At 36.1% G+C, this 15,858-nt stretch overlaps 1 protein-coding gene across 3 annotated transcripts in view; it reads left to right on the top strand.

Moving 5' to 3' along the window:
• The window catches only part of LOC149553267 (2-oxoglutarate and iron-dependent oxygenase domain-containing protein CP2-like), a 252,525-nt gene that overhangs the window by 139,351 nt on the left and 97,316 nt on the right, over window positions 1-15,858 (top strand). Inside the window, exons 1-3 of one of the 3 annotated variants that reach the window (XM_089788736.1) lie at window positions 9,865-10,507; window positions 10,630-10,862; window positions 10,980-11,132. The exons of the other annotated variants lie outside the window; for them this stretch is intronic. Coding sequence (XP_089644862.1) covers window positions 9,891-10,507; window positions 10,630-10,862; window positions 10,980-11,132 — 1,003 coding nt within the window. The 5' untranslated portion in view covers window positions 9,865-9,890. Of the gene's footprint in view, window positions 1-9,864; window positions 10,508-10,629; window positions 10,863-10,979; window positions 11,133-15,858 lie in introns of those variants that run through there. 3 annotated transcript variants of the gene reach the window in all.

Raw genomic sequence — 15,858 nt, 5'->3', positions numbered from 1 at the left:
GCTTTAAATTAACATGCTGAGGCTTGATTGTACTTGGAACTTGCCTGGTGGTTGTTATGGGAAGACAGGGGAGAGGGTTTTGAACACAGGTTGTCATTGTGTGTATGCTCCATCTTTACCACTCAACTTATCTTTTTGGATTTGTGTGTTTGTAGCTCTTACCATTATGCTTATTAATATTATGCATTTTAGCACTTCTTTGTGATGGTCCCTTTTCCACTTTGAAATGTAAAGCACACTCATAGTAGACCCAGAGTGTTTATATAACTTCCCAAATTCCTTCTTCACTACTTTATTTCCTAAATTTTTGAAAACATTTTGGTTTGTGTTTTTCTTATTTCTTTCATTTTAATTTTAATTTTAATGTTTATGGTCAAACTCAATGTAGTGGCTTGTATTACAATTCAGAATATGTGGAAGCATATGTGTATCATTTGGATCTGTCCTTGGTCTTTAAATTTCCTTCCCCATCTCCAATCAATGTAATGGCTTGTATTACAATTCAGAATATGTGAGAGCATGTGTATTTCATGTGGATCTGTCCTTGTTCCTTACCTCCATCTTCATCTCCAATGGTGTTTCGGGCATGGGGGGACAATAGGGGACATACCTTGGCCGTTCCCAAAAACCTTTAAACATTCTACATGTTTATTGTATTGTGGAAGTAGGAAACTCAATGGCGATGTTTGGTCACCCTTGGGATGGTTGGGGATGTTTGTTACTAGTAAAGTAATAAATATTATATTAATGGTCATTTAGGCATTTTTAGTTTCTAGATAATTCCTAAATAACATAGAAACTATCCTGTTAGCCTTTTAGAATGTTTTTATTTCTTTCTTAATTATTCTCTATATAAGGAGACTATGCCTTCATTTGTAATCACTCTTTTATGAATAATGAAATGTTATAACATGGTATCAAAGCAGGTTGATGGGCTTCTTTAAGATCTAGTAAATTTGTTAGTAAAAAAATTGTAGCCTTTCTGTCTTGGAATTCATTCCTGATTTTTTTAATTGTTATTTAATGAAAAGACGACTTTGCAAATTCATTGGTGAATTCGAAGACTTTTTGCTGGAAATTGTGAGGCTAGTCAAGGACTTTGGTTGCGCAATTACCTGATTTGAGCAAATGTATGCACATTTTGTGGGTTGCATGTACTGTTTTCTTGTTCTACTGTGTGATGAAGTTTGGCTCATGTGAAGTTTAGTGTTTTGCTGCGTGGAGTTTTCTATAATGGGTTTTCTGTTTTTTTCTACAAAACATCACACTTGTAGGTTTGCCCTTTTTTTTCCACAAAAAATCATATTGGATTTGCTTAAAAAAATTCTGTGTGGGTTTTACATAAATTTTTCCTTAAAAAGTTATGGTAGGGTCTTATTATTTTTGGCCATAAAAAATTATTGTGGGGTTTGTGGGGTTTTTTGCCTCAGATTGTTTTGTAAAAGGGTTTTACCATTTTTCCACAAAATTTGAGTTTTATATTTTCATCTGTTTGAGATTTTGTGTTGGGTTTTGCATAATTTTGTCCTCAGAAATCTTGGATTCTTAGTTGGAGGGTTTTTAACCCCTTTTTACCAAAAAAACATGCTTTGTGAACTTCAATTCGAGGGTTTGACAATTTTCTTCACAATAATATTGGTTTTTTGTAGTTGTTTTCAATTGCACTTAAGAGTTGCTATGGTAAAGGTTTGCACACTAGAGTTTGCCAATGTTTCCACAAAACCATGGTTTCAGGTTTCAACAGTTGATCTCAAAGAGATAACTTTGTTATACCTAACATTAGGTTTGAGGAATTCTTGGTCATTAACACTTTGTAGATTCAAGGAGGTTCTCGACAACAATATAATGTTATGATGAGAAGGGGTAACCTTCATTGTATTTGTGACCAAAAGATTGCTTCTATGGGCTAGTTAGTAATTTACTATTAATGGAGGCTAATAAAGTAATTTATATAATAATAATGGTCATTAGGCATATTTAGTTTTTAGGTAATTTCTGAATTACAAACCTTTCTTGTTAGCCTTTTAGAAAGTTTCTATTTCATTCTAAGTTATTCTCTATATAAGGAGTCTATGTCTCCATTTGTAATCACCCATTTATGAATAATGAAATATCATAACAGTTATGTCCCCTAGACATCCTAGGGATAGATGTGATATTGCTATCAAGATTCAATAGTGTGGTTTTTGAGTCAAACTCATTGACTCATGTTTCATGAGTAGTGGTTCACAAGAACCCGTCACTCATGAGAATGAATGATTCACTTATCACTCATTACATCTAGGTGATGCTTACAAAGGTGAATTCACTTGACCTTTCTAGGAGGACACCCATCCCAGTGTTACTCTAGCCCAGTTGCGCTTAACTATGATGTTTCCTCCATGGCTAACCTCTCTTTGCTTGCAAGCCTATTTGCAAAACCTTTAGCAAGTGTTGTGCCTTATGAACCATTCGTTAGAAAGCTCCTTAAGCTCAACAATTGATAAGTAGGAGATATTTTCTGGAGCAAGTCAAATTGTGATATTGCTATTAGGATTCAATTGTGTAGTGTTTAAATCAAACTCATTGACCCATGTTTCACAATTAGTTGTTCAAAAAAGAAAACCCATCTCCAATGAGAATGAATGGAACACATAGCACTCCTTGCATCTAAGTGATGCTCATAGAGGTGAAGCACTAGGAGCTCTCATGAGTCACCCATCCTAGTACTACTCTAGCTCAAGCACACTTAACTATGAAGTTTCCTCCACAGTTAAGCCCACTTTGCTTGCAACTGCATTTTCAAAACGTTGAGCAAGTGTTGTCTCTTAGGAACCAATCATTAGAAAGCCCCTTAAGCTCATCAATTGATAAGTAGGAGATATTTTCCACAAAAAGTCAAATTGTGATATTGCTACAAGATTCAACTGTGTAGTTTTTGAGTCAACCTTATTCACCCATGTTTCATGAATAGTGGTTCACAAGAACCAATCTCTCATGAGAATGAATGGAACACTTAGTACTTGTTGCATCTAGGTGTTGTTCACAAAGGTGAAGCACTAGTACTTTTAGGGAGGTCACCCATCCTAGTATTACTCCAGCTCAAGCATGCTTAACTACGGAATTTCCTCCATGTTTAAGTGCACTTTACTTGCAGCCCCATTTGCAAAACCTTTAGCAAGTGTTCTACCTTATTAGCTATTGATTAGAAAGCCCATTTAGCTCATCAATTGATAAGTAGGAGATATTTTCGACAGCAAGTCAAATTGTGATATTGCTATTGGGAGTCAATTGTGTAGTTTTTGAGCCAAACTCATTGACCCATGTTGCATGAGTAGTGGTTAACAAAAACCCATCTCTCATGGGAATGCATTGAATAGTCAACAATATTGCATCTAGGTGATAGTCACATAGGTGAAGCACTAGGACTACCTAGGAGGTCATCCATCCCAATACTACTCAAGCTCAAGTGCGCTTAACTATGCAGTTTCCTCCATGACTAAATGCACTTTGCTTGCAACCCCATTTAAAGATTTTCAGCAAGTGTTGTGCCTAATGAACCAATTATTAAAAAGCTCCTAAAGCTCATCATTGATAGCAATATCACAATTTAACTTACTGTGGAAAATAACTCCTTACCAATCCCAACGATAGTTGGGATTCCCTAATAGCAAGGCAATTTTTTACAATGTTTAGAAAATAAAATTGTTCAAAACATCAATAAAACTCTTATACCATGACAGAATGTAATGTCCCCAATTTAGAAGGTCTCTGGAGTTTGGGTTTGTCAGTTCATCATTGCGACCCTCATGAGCTGATGCCTGGATTTGGGGGTCTTTGTTGAGAGATTGCTATTTTTGGACTTACTATTTTTAGTAAGTCACTCATGGCCAGTTGCTATTTTTGGATTGAGCAGTTCAGGTAGGATGGTCATTTGGTTCTGGATATTTGGTCTCTCTTTGGGATTTCTTTATTAAAGTTATTCTTATTGGTGAGCTTGTTGGCTTAATGATTATTTAATTCACATTTAATAATCAGAGAACTTTATATTATAAAGTGTCATGACTTTATATTATAAAGTTGCTTTTTAAGCGAAAGGTGTGAGAGTGAAGCTGAATGGCTCAAATAGTGTTATAAATATAGCTTTTGGGTGAGGAGAGGCCATCTTGATTAATATATTTATTTGCTCATATCCACTGCTTGAGGGTTTAAAGAAATTCTGAGTTTCTTTCATTTGATAATTATGCTGAGGTAAACAATTATCTAATTCTCCTACTGTGTTTAACTGTGGCTTGGAGAATCTTGTTACTGATTAATTCTGGAAGTGTGGGGACTTACGATTTCTATCTGAGAAGCTGAATTGGAGTATGGAATTGATATTGTGAGTTTACTTTCCTATTAATACCTATGGCCAAGGTTGTAACGCAGGCAGATTATACTGAAGGGGGTTTAGTCGTCAATTTCATTGAAGCCCAAACATAATTAACAACCCTTGCACTGAGTTGGGATGACTGCCAAAGAGCCATTAGTCATTCCTGAAGGTCTACAATATTATCCAGCAGCCTGTGCCAAGGAAATAAGGAGTTATGCCTTCAATTTGGTCCCCTTGCTTGCCATAATTTACATAACTATTCAACATTGTCATGAGCTACTAAAGGATGGCTATCATCTGGCAATGGCTTGGCGTTGAGGAGTCACTGTAAACAATAAGGAAGCAATTGTGAGACACAGTTTGATTCAATAAATTGTAGTCCAGGTGCCATATCTATATTTTATGATTTTGATGTATGCTTTCAAAGAAACTTGCAAAATAAAGTGTTAAGGAAGTTTTATCTGGCTATTATCCATTATCTTTTCAAAGCATTTTGAATTTGTTAATTCTAATTTTCATAGAAAATAAAGCAAATACATTATAAACTGTTCGAAATTGCAAAGAAAATAAGTTTTGCTCAATATTCAAGTTGGAAGCTAGTTCGGAATATTACAGTGGTATCAGAGTAGTTTCCTACCAGCCTGTAGGAATTGGGCTCAGATTATTTTAGAGGTATATTTTGTTGTTTTGCATCTTGAGACATGGATGGTGATCAAAGATTTGTGGTAGGCAAACATTATACCCGACAAGAACATCATTCGCCTCCCAGGGAGAGAGAGCCAGAGATTTAGTTTGGTTCAGTGGCAAGCTCGGGTGGTTATGGTGGCATTGGACGATGGGTCCTAGATGTTGAGGTTGATAGAGATGCCCTGTAGGCATTTAAGAATATTGCAGACGAGCAACAACAAATGACAGGTTTTCTCCAATAGTTGTCTAACACTTTGGAGCAGTTAGCTTTGCCTTGGCATCGGTGTAGAGAGAGCTTGAGATATTTTTGTTAGGTTCCCATAGGTCACGTGTAGATGCGGGGCCTAGGGTTAATGATAGGCACATGATCGAGGATAATGTTAGGATAGATGATAGGGTGGACAAAATAGGCTATATTGGTGCTTAGGACAGGCCACAGAGACCCACTTTCTTGAGACCAGACTTAGATGTAGTTAGCACTTTTTTTGATGCCGCTCCGTTTGTCGATGAAGTACTGACTCATTTTCATGAGTGGGATGCTCTTCCTTAGGCATTAAAAGATAACTTGACTTTTGACAGATATCTGACACAGAAGCGTGAACATTCTAGGGGTAGGCCTACTACTGATAGACAGTGGCATGGGTCTATTGAGCTTCAACAGGCAGTTGGTAAGATGACATTGACTCAATTTGATGGGACTGGTAGAGTGACTGCTAGAGCTTGGGTTCAAAAGCTCAACACCTACCTCGCTTTGCGTTCTATGATTGAGGATGCCATCAGGTTTGCTATGCTACAACTTGATGGAGTCGCGCACGATTGGTGTTATTATGGTTTAGTATCTCTCCATTATGATCAGATCATATCATACTAAGAGTTTGTTGATAGGTTGATAGAACGTTTTGACAAGAAGGATCCTGAGGTTTATTTTAGGAAGTTGGCTCAATTATGACAAAAAATTGGTTTGGAGGCATTTATCAGTGAGTTCGAGAGGTTGTCAGTGATGGTGTATGACATATTTGAGTGGAGGAGGGTTATGCTTTTCATTGAGGGTCTTGCTGAGCCAGTCAAAGATGGGGTTAAGTCATTAGATCCCCCTTCATTGCAGGAGGCAATGAAAAAGGCCTGTAAGGCCTCTACACCTAGAGGTAAGTTTGCCTCGAAGCCTAGTACGTCGTCCTATGATAGGACACCTCCTTGTAGAGAGAAGTGTAAGTATAAGTGTCATTCTAGAGCACCTTTGGACTGGGAAACAATCAATGATTTGAGGAGGAAGTTGTGTTTCTACTAAAGGGGTCACTATGATGTTGACCACGACTGTCCTATGAAGCCTAAGGGTAAAAATATGATAATGGAGTGGTTCTACGATGATGATGGCAGTGCTGAGTTTCAGGAGTAGTCTAGGGATTATGATATGGATTAGTATAAGAGTGATGATGTTGATGATGAGGTGGATGACTCCAACGTCAAGGTAGCTTACTTATCTAGTATGAGGAAGGAGGGAGCTTTCAGGATTCATGGGCTCATAGCTTGACAGGGTATTGTTGCTTTATTTGATACTAGAGCTACTCATAATTTTATTGATGCACGTTTAGTTACCAGGAGAGGTATGCAGACAGAGGATTTTGAGGGCCTACAGGTATAGGTTGCTGATGAAGTGTAACAAGATGATTTCAGATCTTCATGTGAAACTTAATACATATGCTTTCACTGCAGATTTTTATGTGGTAGACATGGGTGGGACAGATTTAGTTCTTGGTATGGCCTGGTTACACACACTTAAGGATATCTACTTGAGTACAGGGAAGATGGAGATGAGATTCATTAAGGACGGGCAATCTCAGGTTCTTAAAGCAATCCGTAATGATGAGGTGGATCTTTAAATGCACAATGAAATCCAAACTATAATTTTCTAGAACTGTATTCTAATGCTAGTAGAGTGAATATTGTATTGTTGTCTTATGTGTATATGTAAATTTTAGAATGATGTCTTTGCTTACTTGGTTATTTCAAGTTACATGTTTGTAACTATAGCCTTTTTATATCATCTAAAATGTTACCTCATGACAAACTTATTCCTTGTGGTGGTGTCCCTTTTCCTCTGTCTTGTAGAACTTGAAAATAGAGATTTTATATGCAACTGTCGGGCTGTGTTTCCTTTGTTTGTGAAAGTTAATACTGAATACCAGATTATCCTCCCATAATTTTTACCTCCTTTTACATGATTGATGTGGTACACTGTTGCACATCTTGTCTTGAGAGGCAATTAAAATTTTTCGATGTACACTTTCTCAGGAGAAAGCATTGTATTTTGGAATTTGATGTTAACTTAAATTATAGCTAATAAGAATTTAGCATATTCATTTTATTTACATCTGATAAGAACGTGCCATATTCATTTTGATTATATCTGATAAGATGTGGTATAAATAGATAAGAAATTTCAATATTTATAAACATAACCTATCAAGAAAATATTTAATTGTCAATATATATGCATGAGTAATGAAAGGGTTACGCATTTCAGCAGAAAAACCAGCTGTTTTGAATTGTTAAATTGAATGCAGTGTGTAGTTGTTGTATTTCTGTAAGACATTCTGCTAGTGATTAGAGACCTATAACTTCTGATGCCTGAACTGTTCACAGTCTTTTCAATGATAATTTTTTTTTGAATTGTATTTTCAAAACATTATCCAGTAAGCAGATATCTTTATTATGCTGAATATCTTCATTAGTCAATGGGAAGTTCCTTTAACCTTTTCCATTCATGTTCCTTCAGATTATGGTATGATAGACTAATGGGATCCATGTTTGGTGACATTTAATAAGTGCAGTTAATACCTATTTGAATTAGCAACAAGGTGACTCATGATATCTAGCTAACTTTTGTTTAAGACAAGAAGCTGTTTAGATTGTTTTTTCAACTCATTCTTGAAAGATGATTTAGTTTTCCTATATAGAACATATCCCATTATAGGCAAATAGTAAGTTTTAATGAATCAATTATGAGATAATGCATAAGAACATCTGATCTAGATCATGGTTTCCTTGCACATTTTTGGATATGCAGTTGACCTTAATAACTACTTTGTCGGGAAAATGAGCTGTTTGTGAAAATTGTTGCTAAAATGTGTTTTGACATGGCATTGGCTATGGTTGTTTCTTATTCTGTAGATATTGTATATATTGACCTCTGTGGATTGAAGCAGTTTGATTTCTCTTCTACCTGCTTCTGATTTTATTGTTGATAGCTTTATCACTCTAAATAAATTCTGTGTGATTTTGATCTTTATGAAGAGTTAAAAGGTGGTGGAATTCTTAGCTTTTCACTTCTTTCAAGAAAATGCTGGTCAGACTTGTCAGAGCATAGGCAATTCACTATTTGAAAGAGGCTGAGGTAGTGATGGTGGTTGACAGGAAACAAATGGTTGATCAAGGTTCTAGATTTTAAACTTACAGAGACTGGACGAAAATCCTAGCCTTTGTCTGTTTGGATTAAAGTTTAGTACTATATGTTTTTTTACACTAAAGTTTACCAAAAACTCTTAACAATGAAACAGAAATATCTTTTAGCGTATACTTGGTTTAGTATTTGTATTCTAGGAAGCCCTGGTTGTGGTCCTCTTTCAACTGGGTTTGGGTTAGGAGTCGGTCTGTTTGTGGGTTCTTATAGGGTTCATGCCAACAGCAGTTGGTTTGATCCGATGAAATTTTGGTGGACCAAGAACAGACTCGGTGAGAAAAGTGCCGGCAGTTTCATTTTTTTCACAAAATTAATTAAATTTTTGGACGTTGGAAACCTGAAAAAGAGGGTTTAAAATGACACAAGCTGCATTTTATGTTTCATTTCTTGTGCAAATAGATTGTTTTCTCTTGAGGTGGAGAAAATAAGTGGTTGATCAAGAGGGACTTGTAAGACTGATTTGTGAAGCTTGATCAAGTGTTTGTGCTTTATGCCTACTCTTTTGCAAGCTTCTATTGGGTAAAAGAGGTAGGTTTTTTTTCATTTCCTATTTTTTCCATTTTGCTATTTTTATTTTTAATGCAAATAATTTTTTTTCCATATGAACTACAATGACATCTACCTCTTCCTCAACAGGCAATAATGAACAACCAAGAGTAGATCCAAATTCTTATTCTCCTTTGTGGAAGTTTGTTGATATCAGAGTAACGAGAATCACCATAAAATTGCCTGAATCGGCGATTCAGCGATTAGATTCAGCAATGGCGATTTTTTTGGAGTCGGAAATCGCCATTGCCGATTTCTTTAGGTGAATCGCCTGAATCGCCGATTCAGGTGATTCATACAAAAAATCGCATGAATCGCCTTGAAAAATCGGCATGAATCGCCCGCGGCCAATAAAGTATAGAGTTGTAAAATTTAAAAAATTGCTTGTTTTTTTTACTTTGTTTTTGACCTATTCTCTTTGTTATAACCGTAAAGGGCCTTCTATTTGTTTAACATGAGTAGAAGAGAGGAAAAGTGAGAGAGAAGAAGAGAAAAGAAAAGCCATAGGTTTCTAACTGGCAAGAAGAAAGAGCACAAAAGAGATCAGCAATCCATTTGGGGAGGCCATCAATTGCATTGGGAGCATTAGGGAGCCAATCTCAACACTCAAATCATTTGCAAGAGGTAAGTGCTCTTTTTTTTTTTGCATGTTAGTGTATTATGCATTTTTTGTTAAATTTTTATAATTTTCAAGATTTTTAGTTTAGATCTTGAATGTTCTTTATTTTTTACTAAGTTGCAAACTAGGGTTTGTTGTTTTGTAGCTTTTATTAGCTTCAAACTTTGATATTTTACATATAAATTTTTATTGCAGCAGCCTTTGCTTTCATTTTTTGCAAATTCGCAATGGGTAGAAAAGATGAATGTTGGAAATATAACGAAGATTTTCCTGGAAGAACCAAATATCAAACAAAATGTATTTTTTGTAAAGAAAAAATAACTTCTGGGGGTATTTATAGATTGAAATACCACATTGCTGCTATACCTGGACACGATGTTACAATTTGCACTCACCAAACTCTTGAGGCAAAACGCACTTGCCTAATGGCATTAGAAAAAATTGAAAAAGACAAAGCCAATAGGAAAATGCAACTTGAAGGGTTAAGGGGTATTGGCTCCCATGTTCCCGCATCCGCATCTGCAGCCGCATCCACATCTGCATCTGCATCAGCTTCTGCATCTGTAGGTTGTGTTGGAGAGGGTTCTTCTAGGCCTCCTTTTTATCCTAGTTCTTCTGCTCGTGCTAGTGCTAGTCGGTCACATACTGAGACAGAGTCCCACACCAACCTATTGCAACCTAGAGTGCGGAAAAACAGAATGGATAGTTACTTTGTGCCCCGCACTACTCCTGGTTCCCAACCCATGGTTGAGGGCATGGGTTTGAACAAGGAAATTCATGATGCTGCCAGAAAGGAGATATGCAAATTTTGGTACTTTTGCAACATTCCATTTATTGCAGCCAGGTAATTGATTCTTTTTTCGTTGTTTTCTTTAAAGTTAAAATTAAAAGTAAAAGTAAAACTTTAATTATATTTACTTGTTTTATAATATGAGTCTTTGACATCTAAATTTTTATTTGTGACAGGGCTCCTTATTGGCAGAACATGATAGACGCGGTTGCTATTTGTGGTCTGGGGTTTAAAGCCCCAATTGAGGCTGAGTTGAGCGGATACCTCTTGGATGAGATGGTAGAGGACATGAGGGCTGAGCTCGAGGAGAACCGAAAGGAGTGGATTGCAAAGGGTTGCACCATCATGACTGATGGTTGGACAGATAGGAGGAATAGAACACTCCTCAATTTTCTTGTATCCTGTGGAGGTAATTGATCATTCTACTTTCCTACATACATAATTGTAAATTTTGATTTGTTGAATGCTAATTTGTTGATGATCCATTTAATTTTAATATTCTAATTCGTTGTTTTGTTACTTGTAGGATATACCATGTTCATCAAATCCATTGATGCTTCCGCACATGTAAAAAATGCCACATACTTATGTGAGGCTATTGAGGAAGTCATAGCAGAGGTGGGAGAACAAAATGTGATCCAGGTGGTGACGAATAATGCAGCAAGTTATGTTGCTGCAGGTAAACTTTTAACTTTTCAAATTTTGAAAATAAATTTATTTGAATTTTGAAATTTGAATTTCTAATTGACTTAAAATTGTTGTAGGTAAACTTTTGATGGAGAGGCACCCCACCATATTTTGGTCCCCTTGTGCGGCACATTGCATTGACCTCATGTTGGAGGAAATTGGCAAACTTGAGTTTGTCAAGTCATGTGTGGAAAGGGCAAAAAACATATGCAAATTCATTTATAATCATTCATTTGTCCTTAGCACAATGAGGAAGTACACAGAAGGCAAAGAGTTAGCTCGCCTAGGTATCACGAGGTTTGCCTCGAATTTCATCACCTTGCAGTCCTTGTTGACATCAAGGGATGAATTGAGGAGCATGTGTGTTGGGCGGGAGTGGATTTCCTCTTCCTATGCTATGACCACTGTAGGGATAGATGTGGCGGATTGCATATTTGATATCTTACATGCGGGAGATATGGCTCGGCAGTCCTCTAGGACCTACATTAGACGCCTTGCTACTAGGCAGACTGGATACTCAGAGGCTGAGGCTGAGGCTGTAGCCGAGCTTCAGGATGATGTTGAGGATGATGATGATGACTATGAGCTGGAGCCTTGTTTTTATATTTTGTTTACAGATATTGATACTGAATCATTGATAGACATATGTTTCAAACTTTCATGGATCTTCATCTTAGATTCTTACATACATTTATGATTTGATGTCTTATGGATCATCTTACATACATTCTATGATTTAAATCATTGTGATCATTTGATTTCTATTTACTTCAACTAGCCTACAATTTACATTTTAGATAACATAGTTACATATGTGATGGATTTTATGTTCCATGTTTATGTATGTTAAGTTTTAACTTCTATTTGATGATGTTATAGTGTGTTTAAGTTATATTCAATAAAAGGTGCATGAAATAAGTTTTAAATTGTTAAAATCTTTAAATTTAAAAGGTTTTTTCAAATTTGCCGATTCATCGCCGATTCATTGCCGATTCATTGCCGATTCACGATTTGATTCCGCCTTGCCGATTCCGATCCGATTCCGATTCTTGTTACTTTGGTTGATATTATAAGACCCTTTTCCAGGAGGCAGGGCATTTTGTTGGAAATGTCGTGGTTGTGATGCAAAGAGGAATAGTTTATATCATAGTTTAAAATCTTGTTCTTTGCCACTTATCGGCAAGACAAAAAAAAGTATTCTTGGCAAATATCGGAGATAAATTGGTAACTTCTCTAGAAAATATCGTAAATTTAAAAAAAGACTTAAATATAATAAAAAACACAATTATTTTGTGAAATTCAATAAGTAGATGCATCTAATGAGGTAGTAAATGAGTGAACAAATTGAACAAGCTGATCTAGATATATATAAATGCAATAAGTAACAAAATCGCATCCTCATGTTGAATGGTGATGTAGTCAGAGCATTTAAACTCTGAAGCAAACTACAATTAGCAAATTGTCTTTGTAAAGCGAACTATCCATTTTTGCAAGTCCAAAGGCACCTTTGATCCCTATCACCAAATTGGTTTGGTAAATGGAAAGAATGCAAGCACAAAGTAGTAACTAAAGACTTCTAGCTGAGATGAATATGAGACAAGGAGAATGTGGTAAAGAATATTTTAAAACTTAATCAGGACATATGAACTTCTTCCTACACCAGACCAACTATGAGATGATGGAGACTGTACCCATCCATACTATGATGAAGAGAAAGATGAAGATCTTCCTCCAATAAAATGGTCTAGTTCTGAAACTTATGGATTTGACAACATTAATGAAGCTAATTACCAAGTATACCAATTGGTGGGTAGATCAGAAAATTCACAAACTAATGGAAAATAATATTGCCTTATTATTTGATAGGCAACATGGAAGCATATTCTTCCAATGATGATGAAACAACCCATAGTGCTGAGAAATGTGAAGGCTGAAAGTATAAAAGATAAGATACAACAAAAACTTCAGCAAGATCAAGAATAAGGAAGGTTGCAAATGAGAAAGACAAATCAAATTAGGCTGATTCTTCATCTTGCACTTCATCCATAAAGGAGATTGATTTCATGAATCGAAACAGAATATCAATCGCTGAAACCAAACCACTAGTGGAGATGGAAATTCTTCCTCCAATTCATGAACATAATGCAAAGCCTATTGAGTTGGAAATCTAGGAAGAGAAAACAGTAAATTCTCAAGAGAAGTTTGCAACTTCTTGGTGAGAAGTTTAAAACTTCTCGACCGAGATTTTGGCATGAAAAACATGTTATTTCTCATGTGGTAAAACTTATCGCGAGAAGCCGGTATATTGCCGACTTCTCTGCGCTATTTTGATCTATGGTTTATATCATTGGGTGAGAGGCTATTTGTGTGGGTTCCTTGGAAGAGGATGCAAGAAATGCTCTGAAATAAAGATCCTCCTATACCAAATAAAAGTGTATTGAAATATATCATGGAGCATGAAAATGTAGAAGAGAGAGAAGCATGGAGACAAAATATGACTATTAAAAAAAATCAGAAGGATTGTAGTCCCCATCTTCAAATATTGTGATAGACGACCAACCCTTTTATACTACTGCAATTGCACCTAGAATTGAAACTCAAGCACCCATTCCATGCAAATGAAAGGGACCTTTGGAACTTCATTCCAAAATGAGAGTTGGAACATCATCGAGCAAGATATAACAAGATGCATACATGCATATGGTTCGCCTTTTAGTATTGTTTGCTCCCCATATTGGCTGAAGATGTTGAAAAGTGTCAATGAAGTTCCAAGAGGATATAAGGATCTGTTGTGAGGTTTTCACACCATCGTTTCATTGCAAATGGGGACCCCCTCTATTTGCTTTAGTAGTAGGAGTGGTTGTCTTAAGTAGCCTTGGTGGCAATTTTCAAGTCTCCAAGTTAAAGAGACGAATTTGGATAATTTGGGTATGTAGGATGGTCAAGGCTGTGAATGAGAGATAGAGTAAGCTAGCCAGGGAAGTGGAGTTGGAATCAAAGGGATTTGTGATGAAATGAGTTAAAATCATTAGAAAATCCTTGTTCCAGTTTCAATTTTATCTTATAAGGTCAAGAAAGGTTGTGAGAGGTAACAATGTTCAAGGTGTGTTGAATCTTGAAATTAGGCTAAGTTTGTACTTTTTTTGGAAACTCCTAAAATCTAGAACTTCAATTATAAATCCTATGATGTTGAAACCTATCTCAAACATCCTGATAGTATTTGTATAAAATATAACTTAAAAGTATAGATAATGTTATATTTTACATAAATTCTCTCATTTTCTGAGATGAAGAATTGGACTCGAAGAATCTCAAAGTTTACATGCAAATGAAAAATCCTGGCACTATGTTAGAATCTGACGATGTCCTAGTATTTATAATTATAGCAACCCCCAAAATTCCACCCCTAAAAGGGGAAGATGTTGATTTTCGGAGTTGAATTTGTGAAATAAAGTAATCCCAAGAGGGTGTTGGAATCCAACCACTTTTCAGGATTCTTATTCCTAGGAGGCATCAGATTTCCGCCCCCTTGTCAAAATCCTAAGGATCCTTAAAACTCTGCCCAAGGATGAAGGCTAGCTAAGACAAGATTTCAACTTCAAGTGATGTGTGATGATCAAATTTGAATGACTACAGCAAAATCCTAAAGGCAAGGCAGAATCTGCTTGCCCTGTAGGATTTAAAACCTAGCACACCCTTATTTTCACCTTCTTCTATAAGTCTTAATCCATGTCCACCTTTAAAACCCGCCTAGGTGTGTAATTGTGAAAGTGATACAAGAACAACTTGGCGTAGTGTGAAGGTCAAATCTTAAGGAGAAATTGAAAATCAGATTAAGAAATTGGAAACAAAACATAAAATCAGACTTCAAGAAATGTCCAATTCAGATTGAAATGTACATGAAACTGACCTTGAAATCAAATTGCAAAAATGAAGAGATTAGAGGGTGTGAAATGACATAAAGTAAGTTTAAGATGCAAAGCTGGAAACTATTCAAAAAATCCTATGGTAGGAGTGGAATTCACCACCTAGCTAGGATTCCCAATCCTAGGAGGCATAAAATATCAGCCTCCAAACAGGAGCAATTCAGGGCATGACTTGAAATCATCATGCAATGTAAGTTCAATCCTAGAGAAAGCTAGATCAATTGAGGTTGACATAGGAAGATTTTCAAGACAAAATTTCTGAGATAAAAATGTGATGAAAATCTTGGATAGCGGAATCTGCTGTTTGTTTAGGATTCAAAATCCTCACACCATCAAGATTTCTGCCTCTACTAATCTAATCACCAAGAGAAAAAATGACTTAAAGCACAATTTGAAGGGAAAATTCATGGAAAAACGATGACATTCAATCATGACAATGACAAAATTACCGAGGGTGACATTGTGAAGAGAAAAGGCAATGATAAACAAAGGAAGAATCCTTGGGGAGCAGCAGAATACACTGCCTTCCCAGGATTCAACTCCTCAACAATGATAAAGTTTTGCCTAGTTTTGAAGGAAGGAGCATGGATGAGACAAATTCATAATCCTAAGATATTCATGAATTTCGCCTTTCATTCATAAAGGTTGAAACACACTTAAGGCCAATATCAAAACAAGAAAAGGAGAAGGGGGTGTTGGATTATCGCCATAAGGATGTTTGACTAAAATATTTGAGTTGGTATGAAGAAGATGAATAGTTGAGAATCCTAGAGGGATGGTAGAATCCACCAC

The sequence above is a fragment of the Cupressus sempervirens genome, chromosome 6, assembly GCF_028749045.1.
Source record: "Cupressus sempervirens isolate cs-2001-9-10 chromosome 6, ASM2874904v1, whole genome shotgun sequence".
Taxonomy (NCBI): Eukaryota; Viridiplantae; Streptophyta; class Pinopsida; order Cupressales; family Cupressaceae; genus Cupressus; species Cupressus sempervirens.
Note: the sequence above shows the minus strand (reverse complement) of the source record. Positions and strands in the feature narration are given on the sequence as shown.